Source organism: Lynx canadensis, chromosome B1, assembly GCF_007474595.2.
Source record: "Lynx canadensis isolate LIC74 chromosome B1, mLynCan4.pri.v2, whole genome shotgun sequence".
Classification (NCBI taxonomy): domain Eukaryota; kingdom Metazoa; phylum Chordata; class Mammalia; order Carnivora; family Felidae; genus Lynx; species Lynx canadensis.
This window is the reverse complement of record NC_044306.2, coordinates 80,601,725-80,627,296: the sequence shown is the minus strand read 5'-3', so window position 1 is coordinate 80,627,296 and position 25,572 is coordinate 80,601,725. Positions and strand designations below refer to the sequence as shown.

Sequence of the window (25,572 nt, the reverse complement as noted above, 5' to 3'; positions counted from 1 at the left end):
GCTCTGTGCTGGCAGTGCAGAACCTGCATGGGATTCTCTCTCTCCCTCCCTCTCTACCTCCCCCCGCCCCGGCTCATGAACATGTTCTCTCTCTCTTTCTCAAAATAAACAAACTTTAAAATAAAATAGAATAATAAAAAATAAAAATTTTCTGAATCATAAATTGGAACATATTGTTCAAAACTGCCATTTCTTTAAAAAAATTTTTTTAATGTTTATGTTTTGAGAGAGAGAGACAGAGACAGAGTGCGAGTGGGGGAGGGGCAGAGAGAGAGAGGGAGACACAGAATCTGAAGCAGGCTCTAGGCTCTGAGCTGTCAGAACAGAGCCTGGGCGGGGCTAGAACTCACGAACTGAGAGGTCATGATCTGAGCCAAAGTTGGACGCTTAATGAACTAAGCCACCCAGGCACCCCAAAACTGCCATTTCTAAATCAGTCATTATAGTTTAGTACTATTTTAATGAGAGACATATTTATGAAGAATTTTAATTCCAATTCTCAATTATTTTCTATGATGTAAATCAGCATAAAAAATATTTATCCTGTACAACCCAATCATAATGTGAATTATATTTATAGCTCCTTCAAAAAAAATTTTCGCTGCCCTCAATTTCTTGCTAGGAAAATCCACTAGAGGCTTTGTTTCATATTTTGCCAGAGGGCCCTTGAAGAAAGGCAGTCCAGAAATCTACGAGGTGGCCGGACATAAAAAGTTCTACTTGGTGGAAGACTATAGTGATTAGTTAGCTCCATCTTAGGAAATGCAGACCCACTGAGCAGCTGGTAATGGCAGAAGTGAGGAGGTGCTCCAAGATAAATGAACATCAAGAGAGTGGTTGGATTATGCCAATAGAGTGAATCCAACTGACCGCTGCTGCTAAGGGGATAATAAGAAAACTCAGCCCCTTTTGACCTGAGTCCTCTGGTTCCCAAGAATCTTTCAGTCTATGAACTGCAACTGTCTGCTGATCCCAAGTATTCATGGGATAGGATGCATGTACCTATCAGGAATCTTTACAATCGCTTCCCTTACTTGAGGTAATCTGAATGACTCTCTTTCTTGTACCTGCAAAATAAAACTGAGAAACACCGCGAGATAAAAGGGCTCTCTTGAGCTAATGTGGCAAATGAATAACTTCAAGGCCTTCCCCTGTCCATGTTTACCAGTGAGAGACAGTACATGTTGATTCTTTCCATGGCTACCCACCAACAAAAACAGATTCTATAAAGTGATTAGAGTTTTCATTTGCAGAAAAGATTTTGAATGAAAAAAATGTTTTTTTGTAAACTAGGATATTCTCAAACTCCACTTGTTATGTTTATATGAGGATGAAAAGGGATTGTGACAAATGATTCCATTATACCTACGATAACATTACCAGTAATTTCAGTTGTCTGTTATTTATGGAGACTAAAGATGGTGGTGGCAAACTGAATCAAATGAAGTGCCAGTCAAATCTAATCTGACCACACAGGTATTGTCACTCACTTTGTCAGTGCAGAGATGTCAACATTTATGTCTTGCTGGAATGTGTGGGACTCTGGGACCCTCACTCCAGCCACACAGACCTTTCACTATCAGGAATGAGCCCAGTGCTGTCCACCTCCACGTCCCTCTGCCTGCATTGCTCTTTCTTACTTCACTCCTGACTCTTCCACTCCCTGGACACACACACCACTTTCTTGTGCTATTCCAGCACTTACCACAGCATCATATGGATCTACTTATTAATATTTGTCTCCCTTGGGGCTCCTGGGTGGCTCAGTCGGTTAAGCATCCGACTTCAGCTCAGGTCATGATCTCATGGTTCGTGAGTTCGAGCCCTGCGTCGGGCTCTGTGCTGACAGCTCAGAGCCTGGAGCCTGCTTCCGATTCTGTGTCTCCCTCTCTCTCTGCTCCTCCCCTGCTCACACGCTGTCTCTCTCTCAAAAATAAATAAAGATTAAAAAAATTTTTTTTAATTATAAGAACATATTTGTCTCTCTCCAATTAGGTCCTAAGTGCCACGAGAACAGGAACCATACCTGTTTTACTCTCCATTATACCCCTAGCTCCTACTTTTATGTTAATGTTGAATACTGCTGAATGAATACGGAAGAGCCCTTGGAAAGTACTAGTGGTGAAGTACCTGCAGAAACATATATAATGAGCTTCTATATTATATAATACCCCTATAATTACATTAGTAATGTATTTATAATTATATATTGTCTTCATAAGAACATTACACATAGCTATTTGCCTTAAAGAAAAATAAGCTATTATAAATTATTACGTAACATATACATTACACATAATATACATTACAGTTTATCACACACTATATATTACATTATATTTTCTATGTTTTGCATTGAATATCATTCAATAAAGGAAAAAACTATGGCACACTATAACTATGGTAAATGGAAAGTACGGGAACTTTTTCAGTTAACAGCCAGTCCTGGAGAGAATTCAAGTATCAGCAAACAGGCCAAATTCTTAAAGGCGGGCTTAAATGACATTTCAAAATGACGTAAGAACCCCCTACTAAATGTGTGCTTGTTTCATCTAATCATATTCCCAAATAAGTAAGTTTCCATTACGAACCCATTATGCTCGGTGAGGACAAGCAGATCTGAGGCTGAGATTGTTAGATTAGTCATGGTATCTTGAGTAATAATTCCTCCTCTCTGTGGAGGGAGTATAAAACTCTTTTTCTCTTTCTTTTAAAATCTAGACTGATGAGAGACATATATAGTTACTATCTTCCCAAGTAACAAGCTAAGACAGACAGGTAAGCAGTGAAAAGTCACTAGCTTAGTGACAAACCAAGTTCCTCAGCTTCCCCTGAAGGGGTGACGTACCAACCTTCTTCCATTGGACCACTTGGAGCATAATGGTTTCTGGCTCCACAGGAAAGGATCAAAGTGTGTTCTATATTATCCAGAAGGTTTTAATAAACACTAATACTGTGAAAATTTCTATATTTCTGCATGAACCAATTCCCGCTCGGAGATTTGTCTTTTCCCCGAAGGTAGGGCCATCATCTATTCATAATCTCTCTTACTAGATTTCTTCCTCATTGAAGGCAAGATTCAATAAAATTTCATTCTGCTTCCCCTTTCTCAGAAATCCATGAAAGCCTTGAAAAACATTTTGAGCATATTCTCTCCGTGCAATTTGATATCCTTTCCACCACAGGCCATTATTCTGGTAAACTCAGTAAACCCTAATTTAGATCCACGGTGTAATGCTTTCAGATCAAGCTGGGTGAACACGTTTCTTTAAAATAAAACATGGTAGGAAAGTCTTTCTCTGAATGCTTGCTCACAGAGGAAGCTTCATCTATTTCCCTTTTGCCGTGATGGAAGAGGCAAGAAAACAATTTATGAGTCATTTCCATTCTGACAGATGCGGCCATGACTGGAAAGGCGATGCCTGCCAAGAGCTTTTATCAAGTAGGTTATAACAACTAGTAATAAGTGTAAATAATAAATGGTTGGAATCTTCGGGGAAACAGTGGCAATACGAAACGATTTTTGGTACTTCTGATGGGGCTCTGCCACTCTTGGAATTCCCTGCCTTCCCAGTAGAGTTTTGGCCTGACAATAAACAACAGTTTAGTACTTTATCTAATCCCAGCCAGGAGGTGAGTTCAACAGCAAGCTTTTGCAGATGTTCACATCCAATAATCTATCCATAATTGATGAAACAGGGAGGTCAGATGTAATGGCTGCTACTATTCCAGCAACAAATAAATGGTTATTGACAAAACAAGCCAGTGTGGCGCAGAGCGCTGAGCAGTGACAGGCGTGCGGCGGTGCTGGGCAGAGGCGGGGAGGGCTACTGGATTCCTCAGCCAGCCGTGTGGCAGGAGGGCCACAATGACACATAAGCAGATGGAGGTGACTTGGAGAGGAAAAGGGAGGTTGCTGAAGTACAAAAAAAAGACGAAGACAGGCAGAGGCAGAGAAGAAAATGATGAGTGAGCCCTGGGCAAGGCTGGGGACCCGGGTGAGTACAAATGTGCGAACAGTTCAGAAATGCCTTTGAATGTGTGCACTGTGATCCAGATGTCTGGTTGCTTTTATCACCAGTGTGTCTTCACTCATAGAGCTGGCTGTCAAACTGTGCAGCCTAGGTGACTCTAACACCAAAGTGCCTGCATGGGATGCTTTGCTGCCCAGACCCTCCCTCCCACTGAGGGACATCCATCGATATTCCATTTAGCACTGCAGATACCGTCTTTTCCCTATGTATTAAAAAAAATCTATGAAAATCATGTATGTAATTTTAACAATATTTTCAGATAAGCCAAAGATGCAAGATTGTGAAGCTAGAAAATTTCCCAAGACTGGGACTAATCCTGAAATACATGCTGCTTAAAATCAAATTTACTGCAAAGGCATGTGAGTGCAAGGCAAAGTTTTCTTTAATAATAAAAAACAAACACTGCACTCTATTCACCTCAACCTAAGCAAAGAGTATAATAAATGCATTAATCGAGTATACTTTTATTGACTGAATAAAATTCAAGATATTTAAACATAAATAGCCGAAATCCTACATTTCTATTCCAGTGCTAAAAAATAATGTTTTACACAGTTTACTATGTAATATTATAAGATGAAGAATGGTAGAATGAAATGGTAGTTATTATTGCTATAGGTAGTCATAAAGAGGCTTGGGACAGAGATGTTTTAAATATTAATATTCCTAAAATCACTTAAATCAATTTAACACTCTTTAGTGGTTTATTTAGAAGCATGATTTATTTTATATTTTGCAACCAATGCCTTTGATCAGCTCTGAAATAACATATGAGCTGAAAATAAAATGGCAAAACAAATTGCTGCTAGCATTCTTATAGTAAGCTTTAGGTTTTATGTGATAAACTAGAAAATTACCATTATATTTGGCATTTTCAAATTATTTATCAATATTTCGAAATGGAGAATTATAGAGCCCAGAAGCAATGGTGGAGATCATTTCCATAATAACTTGCTAGTTGCTCTGCTTCCTGGGCCCTGCCATTCTCCACGCTGGTGTCCCCCCATTTAGCAACTGTGACCTGCCCCAGTCCCCAGTCCCCAGGGCCATTTCTGTCCCTATTCTATCAGGGCAGAAGCTTGCCATCACATCAGTCTGCCACAGATCATATTCTGATTTGACCTCTATTAAGGTGACCAGGCTTTTTCCATGTGCCTTGACATGTGTCCCAGACCCTGGAGCAGCACCCCCATCTTGTTCTTCTTACCTAAATCTCTGTCTTGGTGCTGGCTGGGTCCTTATTTACTACAAAGCTGAAGACCTACCTTGTGGCCTCAGTATGCTCTCGTCAGGAGTGCCACTCCTAAGTCTCAGTCCCTGTGGCTTGGTGCTTGTCCCTTGCCAATGGCAGTCACTACCACTTATGGAGCAAAAGCTACATATGTGGAGTGTTTTATATTCATGGTACATTTAATTTTCACAGAGCCCTCTGAGATAAATATCAATATTCCCATTGTACAAATGAGGTAAATTAAGTGTAGAGAGGTTGAGTAACTTGCTCTGGTACACACAGTCCTAGGGTTGGAGAAGAAGAAGAGATTTGAACTGGGTTTTTTGGACTTTGTCTCCTGCTCATTTTGTCCTTGTGCACTGTGATATGCCTGCTGCTGGTTACCCTTGAGCATGACTTTGCAGATCTAGACCCTCAGTTACAGCTTACTACCTGCTGGCACCCTTCCCAGAATTCTCCACTCACCTACAAGGTACCCAGTGCAGCCCAATGTCTGACATTCTACATGTTAACCTCATGTTTGCCTGGTTACGGCTTTATCTATTACCAGCTGCTGTTTTTCATCCTATGAACTAATTATAATAGCTAATAATTGTTAATACTGAGTATTTATTATTTCTTTCCCCTGACTGCAGTGACTCCCCCCCTTTGACTCAGAAGAAAACCTGCCTCACTTTATAATGGCCCATAAGGCCTTCCACGACCCCACCCCTAATCCTCTGACTTTGGTTCCCATTACTCTGCTTCCCTTTTGCTTCTCCTTGGCCTCACTAGCCCCAAGCCTCCAGGGCTTAGGCTTGGTGTCTTGGAGTTTTGGCCTTGACCTTTCCCTCTGCTTGGAATGAACTTCCATCAAATATCTGCATAGCTGAACTCTCATCTGCTCCCAGTCTTTCTTCAAATGTCAACTTCTCAATGAGGCCCTTTCTGATCACCTATTTAAAACTTCCCCTACTCACCACTTGTTTAGACACTCCTGACTCATTCTTTTCTGTTTTTTTTCTTGTCTATAACATGCTTATTACTGTCTAACATGCTATCTAACTCACTTATTATTTTTAATCTCCATTGTCTGTCTTTCTCCAATGGGATGATGCTCCATGAGGACAAAGATCTTTGTTTTGCTGTTGATATATTCCAAGTGTCTAGAACAGGGCCTGGCAATAGGTGCTCCAAAACTATTTGCTGGATATGTCCCAGATTGTTCTTAAGACTAGGGGTGCCTGGGTGGTTCAGTTGGTTAAGCATCTGACTTTAGCTCAGGTCATAATCTCATGGTCCGTGGGTTTGAACCCTGTGTTGGGCTCTGTGCTGACTGCTCAGAGCCTGGAGCCTGCTTCGGATTCTGTGTCTCCCTCTCTCTCTGCCCCTCTATTAAGGTGACTCATACTCTGTCTCTCAAAAATGAATAAATGTTAAAAAAACAAAAAAAGGACTACACATATTAAGTAACTAAATCTTCCCAATACTCAGGAGCAGGCATTATTATTATTCTTATCTCTTTTTAAAGGTAAGAAAACTGAGGCACAGAGAAATAAAGCCAATAGGCCAAGGGTCTTATCTGACCCTTTCTCCCACCTCAGTGCCAAGACGCTGCCTGATAATGTCACCATAAAGGTTAGGCCCCAAGTTCTGGCTCCTTTGGTACCACCTGTCCCACCGTCAATCAAGATTTTAACAATGGCATCCTGTAACAATGTTGTGAAGGAAAATGAACAAGATTTAACGACTTGTCCGAGACCAAAGAGCTTATGACAAAACTACCACCAGAAGGCAGAATGTCTGACTCCTAATTTGGTGGCCTTTCTGATATTTTTGAAAACCAATTCTGAAGATTCTAATAATTGCCTGGATGGTAGTGTTCCATTTCCACATAATCTATTATAATAAACAATTAAAAAGTAATTTTGGCTTTGCAACCTTGTAACAAGTATTAATGATTATTTACATAATATTTTAAAAGGAAAATGTTTATTTTGGTAATGTCTGTGATATTATAAACATATAAAATGAACATAATAAACAGTCACTCTGCTGTAAGCTAATATAAGCTCATAGGGAAAATGAATATGTTTAATTAAATTTAGGAAAAATATATAGTTAAATCATTTGCAGAACAATAATAAGGACCAATAAACCATTATCACTTCACTATTCCACTGGAATTTTCATCAACAGGCTATATTAATAAATATCATGTTCATTTTACAAAGTGGGATGCTGAGAGACTTAGCTATGATCTGTTAAGTCAGCAATGGCAGCAGGGATGCCATAATCCTTGCACAAACACAGCAAATCATACTTCTATTATTCTTTAGTATTCACCTGCATTTTTTGTGGGAGGACAGTATGGCAGACATAGATGGAAGTACTTTTTGCATGTTAATCCATTTAATCCTCACAACCACTCTATCGGTTAGTTGCTAGCATTTCCTTACATTGCAGGTGAGGAAAGTGAGGCACAAGAGAGGTGAGGTGACCCACGTATATGTCACAGGATTAGAAGTGGCAGGACCAGGCTCTGGAGTTAGGCAATGTGACTCTAGGGGCTACGCTTGTAATCACTACATCATACTGTGATCATGCTTAAGACGGGAACAGAGAGCATTGTAATCTACCAGAAGGACCCTATCTTTCTCCCCCTATTTTGTTTATCCGAAAATTATAAACATTCTGCCCTACTAGATCTTTCTGTGGAAAACCTAACAAACAGCATTTTTTATGCTCTTTCCCTTGCATTTACTAAGAGTTGCTGGTTGATAGCCAATTTGCATCAGTAGCAAGAAGAGATTCAGGGTTGTAGGAAAAATATGTTGAACACACTGCTTTTGAAAAAGAATTCTTTCGGGGCGCCTGGGTGGCGCAGTCGGTTAAGCGTCCGACTTCAGCCAGGTCACGATCTCGCGGTCCGTGAGTTCGAGCCCCGCGTCAGGCTCTGGGCTGATGGCTCAGAGCCTGGAGCCTGTCTCCGATTCTGTGTCTCCCTCTCTCTCTGCCCCTCCCCCGTTCACGCTCTGTCTCTCTGTGTCCCAAAAATAAATAAATGTTGAAAAAAGAAAAAGAATTCTTACAAATGTATTAACTCTAGTGCTGCTAGATATGTCATTGACATCTAGAGAAAACAAGACAAATTCAGCTATGGAGTTAAGTCATGACCAATGAAGAATCCACAATACTCCATTATCTATGCCAATGGAAGGTAAGAGAGAGATGGGAGATGGAAATGTGAGGTGAGAATTCCTTACATCTCTTTCCCTGGAGAAGCTACAAAACAGCGGGTCATTCCTAGCGGGATGCCACTTAATAGTTCCACTTCTGTGTTCCCAAACTCTATGCCTATTCTGAACTGGCCTGATAGCAGACAGGTGATTCTTATTCTAAGTTTCAATTGTTATTGAATAATAATTTCTACTGGACAAGAATTACAAAATGTTATTTATGCCAACAAGTAATTCATTAAATGGAATAGGTGAGAATGTTATTAAAAGTGTATACATGTGATTTATGTATATCACATATATTTAAATGACTTTAAAAATGAGTTGTGACAGCATTAGCACTTAGGAGCATGGCTCCAGTCTTGGCTCGGCATTTGCTAGCTTTGTGACCGTAATCAAGTCATTGAATCTAAGTCTCAGCCTTCTTCATCTGTGAAATGGGAGTAAGAGTAAATAGAAAATACTAATAAGATCTGCCTCTTAGGGATTGTGTGAGTATTAAATGAGGTAAAACACGTAAATAATAAGGTTGGGTAGAGTTGTAGACCCATAGCATACAAAGGCACGCTAGTTGTTACTGTTATTCATGATGATGCTATTCTATCTGGGCTCATTTGATTTCATTTGGTTTCATAGGACAGAAACCACCCCAATCTAATTTAGGCAAAATGGTAAACTAGGGACCCAAATGCTACCAGAAATTGCACTCTCCCTTTCTCATCTTGTTTTCTCTCTGTTAGTTTTACTCTCTCAGCCCACCATCCTCCGTGGCTCTGGCAGCATCCAGGCTAACTCCTTACCAAGGAAGACTGGCTCTGATTTAAAAACAATAGAAAACAAACTTATAGGTAAGCAATCCGATTGGCTGAGCTTGTCTAGAGACCTTCCTCTAGAGATTTGCTTCATTGGAGCAAGGAGTGGTGGCGGTGAGATCTGTAGCCCCAAGGTTAGAGACAAGACCGTAGCCAGCAGAAAAGCAATAGTGGTAATGGTGTAATGTTCTGAGAAGACAAGGATAACGGAGGTCTTCCAAATTGCTGTTAAAAAGTCCTCTGCTTAGCTGCTTCTCCCTCTGTGACTTTATCTCATTTAACATTACTATCCTACTTTGGATTAATTGAACAAAAAGCTTCAAATTCTTTGTCTCCATCTTGTCTCTGTATGTTCATCTACCAGCCAGAAGACACTGTAAAATTGTAAAATGTCTCTCAAATGCGTCCGTTATGAACTACACCACACCACCCGAGTTCAGAGCTCATTATTCCTCACCTGAAATATTTTAGAAGAGCCCTTAAACTGGTTTTCCTTCCTCTACTTTCTCTTTTCAGTTTGTCCTACATACAACTGCCAGGCTATCTTCTAAAACCAGTTCCTGCCCTACTTAGGCCTGTGAGGATCTCATCCCACTGCCCTATCTTTCCAGCTTCCCCCCACCAACAGCCCCGGTCCCTCAACACCAATACTCCAGCGTGACTGGAATGCATTTTCTGCCCTCCTGGGCCTTTACTCATGCTGCTTCTTTTACCATGTATTTTGAAAGGTTCAATTCAAATGTCATCACCTCAATCTCCAAATAAGATGAAGCTTCCCTGTTGCTTCTCTAGCTCTTGATCCCTATTACAAGTATTCCACAAGTCTGTGTTGGGTGTCTATTTCCTTTATGGACAATGCAGTCCTGCTGCATGGTAAATATCTACCTGAGCATAAAGAAACTGCCCAGACCTACATTCAAAAATGTGCATCAAACTGAAGTTGAAAACAAACAACATCCTTCGTTAATATAGTTATTAGCATTTCTTGCTCATACAGACTTTGGTCACATTTACTCAGGATACCAAAAACTCTATAGCTATATTTTTTCCCCTATTTTGTTGTTTTTGCTTTGTAAGTCATATGATTATTTTTTGAATAATTTATTATTTATTGGGTCATCTTTAAATGCTCTTTACTACTTGTTAAGCTTTTAATAACTTGTCTTGGTGTTTTGGGTTGAGACGAGCTGCTGAAATGACCAGCTGCTATGATCAGTCCTAGGCTGAAGGTTTTTACTGTGAATAGTTTACATACAACCTACTGAAAACATTCTTTGAAGTCTTTAAATTTTAATGGAATGAAAAGAAATAGTAGTTTACTTTTTTATTATAAAATTAGTATATGTTAATTGCAGAAAATTTGGAGCATACAGATCCATCACTTTCCCCAAAACAGAAAATTAAAGTCATCCATTATTCCAGCCCCCACAGATGACCAACAAAAACAATCTGGTGTTTCTAGTATCTGCATTTATACATATGTCTTATATATGTGTATGCATGTATGTAAATACACATGAGTGTGGTCATAATGTACATTGGTTTATACCCTGATTTTTTGCTTAATATATTGATAATACTTTTATTATTATAAAAATACTTACTTTTGTGTCACTTTTATTGGCTGCATTATTTTGCATCACAGGATACTTGGCGATGTTTAATCAACTTGCTATTGTACATTTACCTTGTTTCTAGATATTTCACCATTATAAACAGTGCTTCTAACATTGTATGTATAAGTTATGGCCAAATCTTTGTATCCTCACCCTGTCATTTTTTTTTTAATTTTTTTAATGTTTTTTTTTTTTTTTTTTTTTATAAAATTTTTTTTTTTCAACGTTTATTTATTTTTGGGACAGAGAGAGGCAGAGCATGAACGGGGGAGGAGCAGAGAGAGAGGGAGACACAGAATCGGAAACAGGCTCCAGGCTCTGAGCCATCAGCCCAGAGCCTGACGCGGGGCTCGAACTCCCGGACTGCGAGATCGTGACCTGGCTGAAGTCGGACGCTTAACCGACTGCGCCACCCAGGCGCCCCTAATTTTTTTAATGTTTATTTATTCTTGGGAGAGAGACAGAACACGAGAAGGGTAGGGGCAGAGAGAGAGGGAGACACAGAATTCAAAGCAGGCTCCAGGCTCTGAGCTGTCAGCACAGAGCCCCATGTGGGGCTCGAACTCATGAGGCGCCAGATCATGACCTGAGCCAAAGTTGGATGCTTAACCAACTGGGCCACCAGGCACCCCAGGCATCCCTGTCATTCTTGATACCAACTTCCACTTCTAACCACAGTTCTCAGAACCTCACATGCTTGCCAACCTCTGACACTATCTGAATTTTTGATTTTTTGCCTCTAAGTCATGATTTCATGTAAAAGAATATTAACGTTCTTCCCTGAAATGCTCACAAACAAAAGCTGCTATACACATCTATATAATCAATTCTTGATTATTTAGGAACTGAATGTCATTTTGTGGATTTGTTAGTTTCTCTGTTACATTCCTTCTCTTTCTCTCTCCCTGGCCATCACCATTATCATTTAGGGGGAAAAAAAAATAAGGACAACAGAAGACATTCGTGGGAAAAGTAGAGAGTCTTAAAGTAGACTGTTTTACTAGTTAACTAAGCTTTTAAATGTTTAATTAAGGAGGAAGTTAAAATTGTTTCTTAAGTATACTATCAGAAATAGAGTGTTGTGCTATTTTAAAGTCCAGTGTACGTTATTTTTATTGAGCACCACTTATACTGAAAATTTCTAAAATCAATATAGGTGTTAACTGGAGATCAAGTAATTGTCTCCCCTATAGATACATTTGAGACAATTACAGGTAAGTTTTAAGATGTATTACATTTGTCCTTCTGAAGTTACCCCTTGTGTGTCACAGAGGGAAAAATATAATTTGTTTCAATGTATAATGACTTAGTATGATCCCCACACTATTGTTTAACACATCTAATCCTATAATCATCTCTGGGTTCTTGCCGGTGTGATGCCTCTTCTTCTTTTGCGGCCTCTAGATCAACGTGTGCTAACAGCTGTGCCGTTGCCTCTAGGTCTGTCATACAATTAGTCTTGTGATGAACTATGCAGGTTGCTTTATTGCTCCAGAGAACATTTTCATATGCTAGGCCTTGAACTTTAAGGGGTATACATACATTATGTTCCATATGTCACTATTCGGTACAGTTGATTAGGGTACTCAATTTTTGGAGTCTGGAAGTTCATCCTCTTTAGAATGAACGAAGTAAAAATAATTATCCTTCTCTTCATTTTCTCACAAAAAGAGTATCAGAAGTTTTTGCGCTATTTCTTAAGATGTGATTGATTGGAAACAAAAATTTCAGCAGTTTTGTAAAGAGCTGCTCTACCAGCACCTTCTTTTTACAATGAATAATCAACATCATCATGCAGCTAAAGTGGCATTCTACATCTCAAGGGGATCCAAAACCAGCTTTCATATTTCAAAACAAACAAACAAAAAACCCAATACATTTTATGGCTAGAAAATCAGTTTTTATATTAATTTAGGCCATGAACTTTCTTTCCTGACATAAAACATCTCTTCCTTTTTACAAGTGTCTATGACTTTAAATTTTTGCCTACAGATTCCTGTTTAAAAAAAATCAGGTTTTCTTTTTTTTTCAGTATTCTGATTTTCCTATAATGCATTTGTCATTTAAATGACAAATACTATAATTTATATGACAAATACCATAATGTATTCATCATTTAAAAAGAAGAAAAAAACACACACAATGCTATTTTACTAGGCTGTAACATTGTAAAAAAAATAGAAAAATTAAATAGAAAAAATTTTTAAGAGAGTTCAGCTCCCCATTAATGAGAAAATTAAAAAAAAAACATTCAGTTTACTAAGATTCTAGTCTGCAAACAATCTTTCCTACAAAAATTTATATGAAATTATTACTGTAATGTTATCTGTTTTAACATCTTATAAAGGTCATGACTTTAAATACAGAGATAACAGTAGCAAAATTATTAGTAAAACATTTTACATTTGCATAATCTCCAAATTACTAAAACATATTTTTCATGAACTTCTTAACATGTTTTTCCAAGTGAAGCTAACTGTTCAAATGGTATTAAATAAGATATGAAATACATGTTTATACCATGCCTTAAATTATTGCTTATAATAATTTTGAGTAATATAATTTGATGCAATTTGGAGATAATTTTTTTTTAATTAGGCAATATGACTATTTTCTTCTATAGGTGTTTTTCTAATCCTATCACTTTTCTTTTGCTTGTCAGATATTTTGAACATTTCTCTATTAGCAAAATGTATAGAATGGAAAGGAAGTAACTGCTATTTGTGTACTGGCAGGGGTGCATGTGGCGGGTGGGGGGGGGTGATGCTGAATAGAAGGAGATCCGTGTGGCAACAATTGGGGGAAATGGGATCTGTAACAGCTGCTCCTTTTAGATTCCCAAGAAGGAGACTGCCTGAGGTGGGTCATGGGACAAAAGGATAAAACGGATGAAAACTCTGATGCAAAGCAGGAAAATGACTGCTGAGACCCCTGAGCTTACACCTGAATCGTCTCAAGCTGAGTGGCGAGCCCTCTTTAGCATGCTTCAGAAGCTGGTGATGAACTACACAGTACCAGGAGGCAAACTGGCTGCAAGCAGAATTGTCTGCATGTTTTGTATAATAACCAGCGGTCCTCTGGGGAAAGGAGGCCATGATTTCCTCTGTGCCAGCATCTGAGCTCCCCTCAGATACTGAGGCCATTAAACAAGAACAGAAGGGTCAATTTTAGGTAATGATTTCTAATTGGCAAGTAAAGACAACTTCTATTTAGTGGGTAGTGAAGAGCTCTGGTCTTTAAAGAAAGAAATTACTCAAATTCCTTTTTTTGGATAAATGCCATTTTTTTTCACTCAGGGACAAGTTATTAATATATTAATAATAAAGATTTTTCTATAGAATGTCAGTTTATTACATTTCCATTATAGAAATATGTGCCAATACAAAGATAAACTTAAGCCCTTTGTAATTTACATATGATAAATTTAGTAAATTACAGTTGAGAAATAAGTATAAAGCAGCACTCTGAACAGATACTCAATAAATGTTACCTACCCGAGAATCATTGCTATCATTACTCAGTGCTAATTATATCATAGCCTGTGGTAATAATAGCATCTTACATGTGAAAACTGTTTATAGTCTAAAGTGTAAAAACATATGGTTTTTCCATTTGATCTTCACAAAGATACAGCAAAGCTGCCATTGCCACCTATTTCACAAATGATACTGAGCCTCTCAGAAGTTAAGTGACTAAACTAAGGTCAATAGCTAGTATGTGGCACACGGGACTAAGATCCAAGTCTTCTAGCCCACATGCTAGCACCCCACATGCTCTTTCTATAAAAAACAGTTACTGTCCATATAAAGATTACACATCAAAACCTACTGTCAGCTCAAATGTTTGACCACTTAACAATTAGAGAGCTATTGCTATATACACTTGAACTGCATTACATAAAGGGGTCTTTATCATGTAATATAGCTCCTAAATAAACTCCTTCTTCAACATCTTTGATACAGCCTTTCACCGACACATTTAGCATTTTATTCTATGCTTACTATTTGTTTGGGAATACTTGGGCCTAGAGCAAAAGTCAGAAATCATGATTTTATAGATGTCTGACCATCTAGCACTCGGGAAAATAATTCTTTTCTGCATAGTAATGGTGATACAATAGTCATGGGTTTCTATATGTTAGATCTTATGCCACAAACTTTACATACGCTTTCTTACTTAATTCTCACAAAGCTGTACTGTGGTAGGGGGTAATAGTACCCCCATTTTATAGATGAAGAAACTAATAGTCCAAAAGGTTCATTTGCTTGTGCAATGTCACATGGTGAAGGTGGCAGCAAAGCTGGGATTCTGTTCTCCACCAGCCCGATTTAACATTTTGTTGCCCTCACCCTCCAAAGAGTTGTTAAATATACTTCGAAAAGCCTGTTGAGAGTTCCTTATTCCAGAAATGCTAGTATTTACTGCCTTTACTTCATGCAAAATTCTAATAATCAAAGATATGGTAGCAGATGTGAGTGTTTGTATCCATCCCAGGCAACTCTAACCAGGTATCCTGGTACCATAGTAAATTGGTTCCAAAGAGTCCTTTACCTGGAGCTGGAAGCAGACAGGAAAGGACAAAAGTGCAGATGCACAGAAGCAAATGCTCTTATGGACAGACCCATTCAGTCCACATACAGTAGTAGGTATGGTCCAGCAGAAAAATTGATCATATCATCATATACTGTGCATGTACAGACTTGGCAGGGTTGAAGTATTTGAACTAATGCACAAAGGATCTAAAGGAAGACAGAGCCTCTGAGAGCCTCTTTCTTGACCTCTTCTTTGCCTTGCCTCATTTACTTTCTTTCCCTCTCTCTCCACTTACTATTTTTTCTTTATATTTTTTTCTTATGACATGTAGTGTTCAAGCATCTGTCACATATAGTGCAAGAGAATAAAAAATGATTAAAGCAAGAGTATCTGCTTCCTTTCCCTTCCCAGTCTACTCACTATGGCATGACTACCTCGGCATTTCTTCCTTTCTCCCCAAACCAGCCCCACCCTCAGTGTTTTTTTTTTTTTTAATTTTTTTATGTCTATTTTTGAGAGAGAGAGAGACAGAGTGTGAGCTGGAGAGGCCAAGAGAAAGGTAGACACAGAATCCAAAGCAGGCTCCAGACTCTGAGCTGTCAGCACAGAGCCCAATGCGAGGCTCAAACTCATTCATGGACCACAAGATCATGACCTGAGCTGAAGTCGGATGCTTAACTGACTGAGCCACCCAGGCACCCCTAGGTGGGTGGATTTTATCATGCAGATCAGAGTTATAATCTGCAGTGGGAGGGGAGTATCTGTGTAAGATATAGAAATGAGCCTGCTGAAGAGCCACCATTTCTTGATCTGGAAGAGAAAAGAGGCAAAACAGAAGCACAGAGGAAAAGGAGAGCAGTGGTGAACCACGAGTGAGTGGAAAACAGGAGGGAACTTTGGGTTTAGGGAGTGACATGAAATTACAGGCTTCAGAATATCTAGAGACAATTGAAATTTTTTTTAAATGGAAGGAGAGAGGATTTAAAAAAATAATATTGCTGGGAGTTAAGAATTTTATCTTTTACTGTTCTTTGAGGACAAGTAAATAGAAATTGAAATTACTTTTCCTTTAGCTTGCTGGATTTTTAATATGATATCATACTGAGGGTGAAATGTGAGGAACTCAGATTTATTTGGGTTATGTAATGGTTTCAGTAGTAGATAAAAGTCTTCACTGGTAAAAGTGACCAAAAAGAAAACTTGTTCTATGTATGTTACTGTGGACTCTGGCAAGGTATGTCAGCTGGATTGTCATTTGGATCAAGAACCCATTACTCCCAAGGATGGCGTGACTTTTAAAGAAGAAAGTAACAAACTAAATGGAGAAAGGAACTAAATGGGAATAACTGTAAGAATTGTCTCCCCCCAAACTTTGGTCAGCTAAACAATACAAATCAAATAAATCATTCTTTGTTAGAAATGCCTTCTGATATATAATGGCTTTCCCTTTGTTTGTATATATGGAATTGAAAGAAAAATAAAATTTAATTACAATTACCTAGTGACACCTTAAGAATGTATCATTTTACAAATATAATCCATATCCTTCATTATTAATATTTATCAATAATCTGTGAGTTTTTTGAAACAATCTATGAGTTGCTAGAATATTAGTGTAACTATTTTTTCTGATACATTATTTATTTGCATTTTGCAAATATGAGATGCTGCTGATAAAGCGAGAGATTTAGGTTAACCATGAGTTTAGGTTAACACTAATGTTGGAAGCATTCTAAGCTATTATAAAGATGCTGACATGTATGCAAATATAAAGATGGCTACTGTTTTATATATGGAATAATTAAATAATATAGTACATGTGATGAATTTTATACTATAAAAGCAAATGAAGTATCAATATGATGAATTTTGCTTTCATAGTATAATTTTTGATAGGCTACATTATTGCTAAATAATAAGAAGCAAACAATTCACTGAATGTACTGAAGATTGTTAAAGTTGGTGTTCCTAAAATTATTACGCGGAGTGGAATATTTAGAAAGGAAGAAAATTCATGCATAAAACACAGTGCTAAGGGAGGCCCTTTCTTTCTCTTAAATTAATTTTACGGTTGTAGTATTTGATTGTGGAAGTGTGACCAACTTTGCAAAAGCCTTGAATGTGATTTTTAGTAAGGTACTTTTCTCTTTGAAATTTTAGGACTTCATAAGATACATTTACCTACTAAGATTCAGAATTTACTCTACTTGGAACATGTGCAGGTCTAAATTGATGATGGCCAAAGGGAATTACTATTTCTTTTCTCAGCACCTGATAAATGCAGGTAGCATTCTCGCCTTTAAATGTCAGGGTCTCTGTGACCTCCTGCACAGGTTTATTAGAGTAACTACCACTTCTCTTCTCCAAATACCTTTTTCTCATTGGCAGGGATTTCAACCCTAAATAAATCCATTATTTAGGGTCTTAGTTTAACCTAGTTCTGTCATCCGATAAAGAATGCTTTATCAACAAGGAATGGATGACCAGAATATTTATATGCTTGTCAAAATATTCTTCTATTACATGTATTAATCATTTATTAATAAATTAAAACCCTTAAATTAAGATCCATTAGCAAAATTTCAAAATCCTTCTGTTTCAGATAATCAGAACTATTAATCAGTAATATTTACTCGTGACAGGTTTCTCTAAGCCAAGTTTCTTTGAACAAATCATGTAAATATCTTTAAACAGATGAACAGTATTGAAAGGGAGAAATTCATGAGAGAAAGAGGTTGAATGTAGAGGCAAGGTATTAAAAATCGGAAAATATTTCAAATTACAAGCTTAATACACAAATGAGAGAATAAAAAGAGTATATGGACTTGAAACCAAGAATTAAAGATAGATGCAATATGAAAAGGGAAGGGAAATGCTCAGTCTAACTGTCTGCTGTCTCAGGCTGGCTGCAACATGACCAAGCTGATTTCAGGGCATTCTTGCCCCTCTCCACAGCCACACTGTGACAACAACACCATCAGTGCCTTAAAACAGATAAAGATAGTGTTGGTCATACTGCACAGGGTGGGTAAGAAGGATAAAAGAGAATTTCAAAAGAAAAAAAATTGTATGTTGAATGTTTACTTTGTGATTAGGTAACTGGGCAGATATCTCATCAATCAATCAGGAAATCAGTCCTATTTAGTAATTGATCAAGTAATTTTTTATACTAGATTCACTAAAGAAGGAGTGCTCTGTCTTATGGGTTTCTAGCCCCCTTTATCTCTGAAAGGAAGCAGGGAAAGTGGCTAAAGTAAGACATTAGAAGAAAAAGACATGGTTTTCAAATGGAAATGAAAGCAAGATGTCAGGTTTTGTGGAAAGCTGTTTTATTACAAAGCAAAAACAGGCTGCTCTCTAAAATCAACCTAAGCTAGAAGACCTCCATGCCCCAAATCAGGTACAACTGCTCATGTCGGTTTTCCGTTCCAACCACATCCCACTCCAGCTTCTCATTCCTTGATGATTCCTTGGTACTTGTTCCCTGCCTCCTGTTGTATAGCCCTGAATCTGATGCCTTCTTGACTTTGCTTGACTTGGCATCTTACTTACAGGTCTGACAACAGATCCTTCATTGGCCCTGCAGCTCTACCTATGGACTTGGCCCAAATTTTAAGCTTGGTTCCTGCAATTCCTCAGTTCTGAGTGAGCTGTATTCCAAAAAGACAACAATATTCTACCACAAGCAAGACTTGGGCTCTGAAGACAGGCTTCATTCTTCCGAACTGCAAAGGCTAGTCTTGACTGTGGCAGTGAGCCTTGGAGCCTGGAATATGGCCTTCCTGGTTTCCCAAAGCCTCCGCCCTGGCTGGAGAATTAAATGACAAAAATTAACTGACCCTGACTCTAACTGAGGTATATGCCTGGGGGAGGGGGTCGAGGTCTGACTGGAAATCTCTGCAAGGAGCTCTCTCATTCCAGCCCAAAACCTGGGATAGGAGGCAGGAGGGGTTTGCATAATTCTGTTTTTAGACATGCCTGGTTTCCTTGGCTTGTATGTGATCATCTATTCCTGGTTTTCTTCCCAGTTCCCTGGATATCCCTGCTTAATCTCCTTTGCACCTACCCCCTCATCCAGCCGGCCCTAGGCCTTTTTCATTCATCACTATCAACTCTCTTTAGGAAATCTCCACTCCACAGCTTCAATATGCTGACAACTTACATATCAAATGTGGATAAAATCTCACGTTTAGACTTCCCCTTGGGCTGTAGACCCACATATATCACTGTTTGATCTCTCCTTGGATAACTGAAAAACTCAAATTCACCATAATCAAAAGTGACCTTCCCATTTCTCCCAAGCCTGGGTATCTGTTAGCATTCCCTCTCAGTGAATGACACCAGCAACCATCAAGTTTCACAGCCAGGCTCCTAGTGCCCATCTGGGCACCTCTAACTCCCTCACTTTCCATACTTAGTGTATTTTTTTTAAGTTTTATTTATTTATTTTTGAGAGAAAGGGAGCACAAGTGGGTGAAGGGTGGAGAGGGAGAGGGAGACAGAATCTGAAGCAGGCTCCAGGCTTTGAGCTGACAGCAAAGAGCCCGACGTGGGACTTGAACCCACGAGCTATGACCTGAGCCGAAGTCGGATACTTAACCGACTGAGCCACCCCAGCGCCCCCTCTGTACTTAGTCTATCACCAAGTCCTTCATAACTTCCAAAATGACTCTCCTCCATCTTCACTACTACCACTAAAGTCCAGAGTAAAAATAATAAAAGCTAACAATTACCAAAGGCATATTATATACAAGGCAGACACTCTTTTAAAACTCTATATAAATGGTCTCTCCTAATCACCCTATGTATTAGTTTCCTAACACTGATGTAACAAATCACCACAAACTAAATGGCTTAAAACAAAAGAAATTGATTCTTTCATAGTTTTGAAGACTAGAAGTCTGAAATCAAGGTGTTAGCAAAGCCGTGTTCCCTCCAACAGCTCTGGGGGAAGATTCTTCCTGCCTCTTCCAGCTTCTGGTGGCTCCAGGCATTCCTTGACCTGTGGCAGCATGGCTCCAAGCTCTGCACCATCTTCACATGCCTATCTCCTCTGTGTGTGTCTTCCTGTCCTCCTTTTCAAATCTCCTTTCTACCTTTTTCTTACAAGGCCCCTTGTCATTGGATTTAAAGCCCACCCAGATAATCCAAGGTGATCACCCCATCTCAAGGTCCTTGACTTAATTATATCTGCCAAGACTCTTTTCTCCAATAAGGTGAAAATCACAGGTCCCAGGGATTATGAAGTTGACATTTGGGGGCCACCATTCAACCCACTATACCCTAAAAAGTAAGTAGAGTTATTAGTCCCACTGAATAGATGAGGCAATTGAGACTTAGAGAGTTTAAGGTCCTTGCCCAAGGTCACACAGTTAGTATTAACAGGAGACTCATGTTTATTTGGTTTATGGTTTCCATACTTTCAGAAAAACAATTTCAATATCTTTCTGAAAGGAGTAACAGTTTCAAGAAATGTGTCTCTTAGATGCCAAGTACTGCTTCTTCAATCCATTCATTACTAGACTACACCACTACTGCTATCTTCTAAAAATAAAGGTCAGACCCAGTGCCTGGCATGACGTCTGTCATGTAGACGGTGCTTAATAAACAGTTGTGAATAAATCAATGTGATCATGTCGCTAGCCTCGTCAAAAGTCATTAAAACTCACACATTGCTTAAAATATGAATTTCACTATCCTCCACAAAGCATAAGACCCTCCAACCGTCCATAAACTTGAAAAAATAATCATTTTGGAAGGAGGACAGTCTTCCTAAGAATAGCCAGAAGTTGTGCAAAAAGAGATTGATAAATTTGGCCACAAATATATCTAAAAGTTCAGCATGGAAAAATTTCATAAGTCAGGTCAAAAAACAATGACCTGGAAAAATATTCACAACACATATTACACATATGTGCATTTCCAAAGGAAGCAGGTACCTTCATTTATTACTGTAGGAATGTAAACTGATGAAGCTTCTTTGAAGGGAAGTTTAGAAAAAAAAATGTAATTCATCTCTTCTCTGATCCAGCATTTCCACCTCTAGAAATTTATTGAGTAGATCATCTCTCACTTTGGCACAAAGCTATTCACTGCTACACCCTTTGCAATAAAACCTGATTGGAAATAATCTAAATGCCCACCAACATGAGATGATTAAATCCATTATGGTACAACTATAAAATGGGACACCAGTGGCCCTTCTAAAATGAGGCATGTCTATATGCATGAGTGTGGAAGAAGTTAACTCCAGATGCAGAACACTACATATAAATGCCACAATTTTGTAAACAACAGAAAGAACACATAGGTATATGCACTTATATGCTATACACATATATGAATATTCTTGGAGGGGTAAACCCAAAACTTGTTAACTGCATTTGCCTTTGAGGAAAGAACTGCAGGACCGAGTGCCAGGATGGAGGGAAGATTTACTTTTCACTGTAACCTCTATTATGTTGCTTGAATTTATTTTACCCTGTGTTTTTGCATTGCTCATTAGAGAGAGAGCGAGAGAGCGAGAGAGAGAGAGAGAGAGAGAAACAGAGACAGAGAATTTATAAGCTAGTTTTCACCTAATTTTCCGACTTGATTTCATATTTGCACCTGACAATTCATTGCTTCCCAAACATACCGAGTACGTTCACAGTCAGAGTGTGTGTGTGTCTAATATTTGATATTATCCTCAATACCCTCACTTTCTGTCTATAGAAATCCTGCTCCTTAAAAGCTCCCTGTGCAACCTCCCTGATCTTCAGTGTTGGAACCAACCACTCTTAACCTCTGCACTCAGAAAACCCCTGTTCGGGAAATACAAATCAAAACCACACTCAGATATCACCTCACGCCAGTCAGAGTGGCCAAAATGAACAAATCAGGAGACTATAGATGCTGGAGAGGATGTGGAGAAATGGGAACCCTCTTGCACTGTTGGTGGGAATGCAAATTGGTGCAGCTGCTCTGGAAAACAGTGTGGAGGTTCCTCAAAAAATTAAAAATAGACCTACCCTATGACCCAGCAGTAGCACTGCTAGGAATTTACCTAAGGGATACAGGAGTACTGATGCTTAGGGGAACTTGTACCCCAATGTTTATAGCAGCACTCTCAACAATAGCCAAATTACGGAAAGAGCCTAAATGTCCATCAACTGGTGAATGGATAAAGAAATTGTGGTTTATATACACAATGGAGTACTACGTGGCAATGAGAAAGAATGAAATATGGCCTTTTGTGGCAACGTGGATGGAACTGGAGAGTGTTATGCTAAGTGAAATAAGCCATACAGAGAAAGACAGATACCATATGTTTTCACTCTTAGGTGGATCCTGAGAAACTAACAGAAACCCATGGGGGAGGGGAAGGAAAAAAAAAAGAGAGAGGTTAGAGTGGGAGAGAGCCAAAGCATAAGAGACTCTTAAAAAATTAGAACAAACTGAGGGCTGATGGGGGGTGGGAGGGAGGGGAGGGTGGGTGATGGGTATTAAAGAGGGCATCTTTTGGGAGGAGCACTGGGTGTTGTATGGAAACCAATTTGACAATAAATTTCATGTATTTAATAAAAATAAATAAATTAATCAATTAATAAATAAAATAAAAATAAAATAAAATAAAATAAAATAAAATGAAATAAAAAAAGAAAACCCCTGTTCATCCTGCTTTGAACTATAGTTATGTTTACAAGTTGGCCACCTTTATTAAATTAGCTCCTAAAGGGAAGTGTTGGCCTCTGTGCTCCCCAAAGTACCTGGAACACAGCATTGCTGAATGTATGTAATTTTAATCAAAAATTATTAAGCAGAAGAGTTATCTAGAAAAACCCAAATTCCCCATGATGTCCCAATTTTAAGGGTGACAGAGAAACATATCTAGCCCAAATGTAAGAATTCTACTTAGCATGATTATCTAAATCAGCAAATGAGAAATTCTCAAAGCTGAATATAAAGCCAATATCATGTATCAGATAAAATTATTACAAGAGTGATATGTGAAATGAAATAGGAGGCTTGAACTATATTAGAGGTAAGACAAAAATGAAGGAAAAGATTTGTTATAATACAGAAAAGATATTTCTTTTTTTTTTTAATTTTTTTTTTAACGTTTATTTATTTTTGAGACAGAGAGAGACAGAGCATGAACAGGGGAGGGGCAGAGAGAGAGGGAGACACAGAATTTGAAACAGGCTCCAGGCTCTGAGCTGTCAGCACAGAGCCCGACGCGGGGCTCGAACTCAAGGACCGCGAGATCGTGACGGGAGCCAAAGTCCGCCGCTTAACCGACCAAGCCACCCAGGCGTCCCCAGAAAAGATATTTCTTGACACTTTTTGTTTATTTTAGCCAAACACAAGAAGTCTCATCATAAAATAGGCAAGCACTTATTTTTATCATGAAGCAGGCTACTTCTCAGATTGGAACTAACAGTGATCTACACCTTTGCTGCCTCCCCAACCTCCAACTAAAGGTCCACAGCAATGCAATTCGCTCAATTGCTTAACAACCATAGTCTTTTTTAAAGCAAAATTTCCCAAATCATATTATAAGTTTACTGTAATTTGGCTTTCTTTCTTTCTTTCTTTCTTTCTTTCTTTCTTTCTTTCTATTTACTTTTGCTATCATTTAAACCCATATCCTGTTGTCCTCAATGATATGGGGAGTGAGCGCAGAGGGTCACTTTACTCCACATATTTAACTTTTATATATCCTAAAGCACTTCATGCTAATTGATTATACATTACTTAACTATAAAAAATAAAACCATTTTTTTTTCTGCTTCTAGAATTGCTATTCTGCTTTAGTCTCTCTAAATACATACAGGTCCACCCATTTCTGCTGGGTTTGTAACAACATATAATAAAATAAAATAAACACAATAAAATAAAAACTAAAAGTGGCAATGATTACAAGTTTACTTCAACTTACTGTTAGTGCTGTTTCATACTCTTCAGCAGCTAGGTGTGCTAAGCCCAAGTAATAGGAAGCTTCCCCTTCCATCTTTTTGTCACTTCCTAAAGTTGAAAATGTAGAAACATTGCCATGGAATGAAAGAAGCCCATTACAACAAACAGAATCTTCATTTTTTAAGACAGTAGAAAGTTGTAACAAAGGGTACAGATTTGTGAACAATCCCTGAAGCCTAACTATGTGCCAGTTTTAAAAGGCTGATGTTAATATAATTTACCTGAGTCACAAATGTTAGAGAAAGGTGCATTAGCAATGTGTTTAAGAGGCATTTTCCTCTACATACACATACAGCTTAGTAATATTAGTTAGGCATTCCTATGTAATTTCCATACTGTTCCACCCATAAAGACTTAAAGCCATCCTGCATAGCTACTATACATACAGGAAATAATTGGTAAAGGATATTGCTTTCCATAGTGCACAAACACATATACACAGAGAGACGGACATTCAGTGAGGTTTCTACAGGGCAGATAATTAGCAAATTAAGGAATTACTGTTTTGATTAGGTTCAATTTAAAAGCTATTGGTTAAAACTTGAGTGAAAATGACTGATATCTTGGTACACCATTCCATAGATATTTTGAAATCCAAACACATTTTTTCTTTGCTAATGACTGGTAATGCTTTTCATCATCTTTTCAAAGGAATCTAGTCTTTCTAATTTCTGTGAATGTGTTTTATTCCAGGAATTATAAACATCTTCTTTCCAAAGCAATTATGTGTAGACGTGTAACATGCTTCAATGAGACATACATCATACCACCTAATAAATACATAATTTATTTACATTTATATGCTAAATGTAACATATAAGTCTAATGGGCTTACAAGAACCATTAAAGGCTCTTACTTTTAAAAAGAATACCATCCTTTTTCTACTTTTTGGCTTTTAGTGTTACCTAACTCCTGGGTAACACAAATGCTGGTAGATCTACCCCTGAACTCTGCACTCCAACCATGATGGACTTCAGCAGGAGCTCACAGCTCTCCATACTGCATTCACTCTTACCACTCACTGAATTACCATTTGTGGGGGCACTTGGGTGGCTCAGTGGGTTAAGCGTCCATCCGACTTCAGCTCAGGTCATGATCTCACGGTCTGTGGGTTCAAGCCCCACATCGGGCTCTGTGCTGACAGCTCGGGGCCTGGAGTCTGCTTCAGA

General features: G+C 38.5%; 1 protein-coding gene across 2 annotated transcripts in view; it reads right to left on the bottom strand.

Annotated features, from left to right (window-relative positions):
• TTC29 (tetratricopeptide repeat domain 29) overlaps nucleotides 1-25,572 on the bottom strand; it is a 243,323-nt gene that overhangs the window by 120,583 nt on the left and 97,168 nt on the right. For both annotated transcript variants that reach the window (XM_030312961.1, XM_030312963.1), the window contains exon 8: nucleotides 24,365-24,450. In XM_030312961.1, coding sequence (XP_030168821.1) covers nucleotides 24,365-24,450 — 86 coding nt within the window. The remainder of the gene's footprint in view (nucleotides 1-24,364; nucleotides 24,451-25,572) is intronic.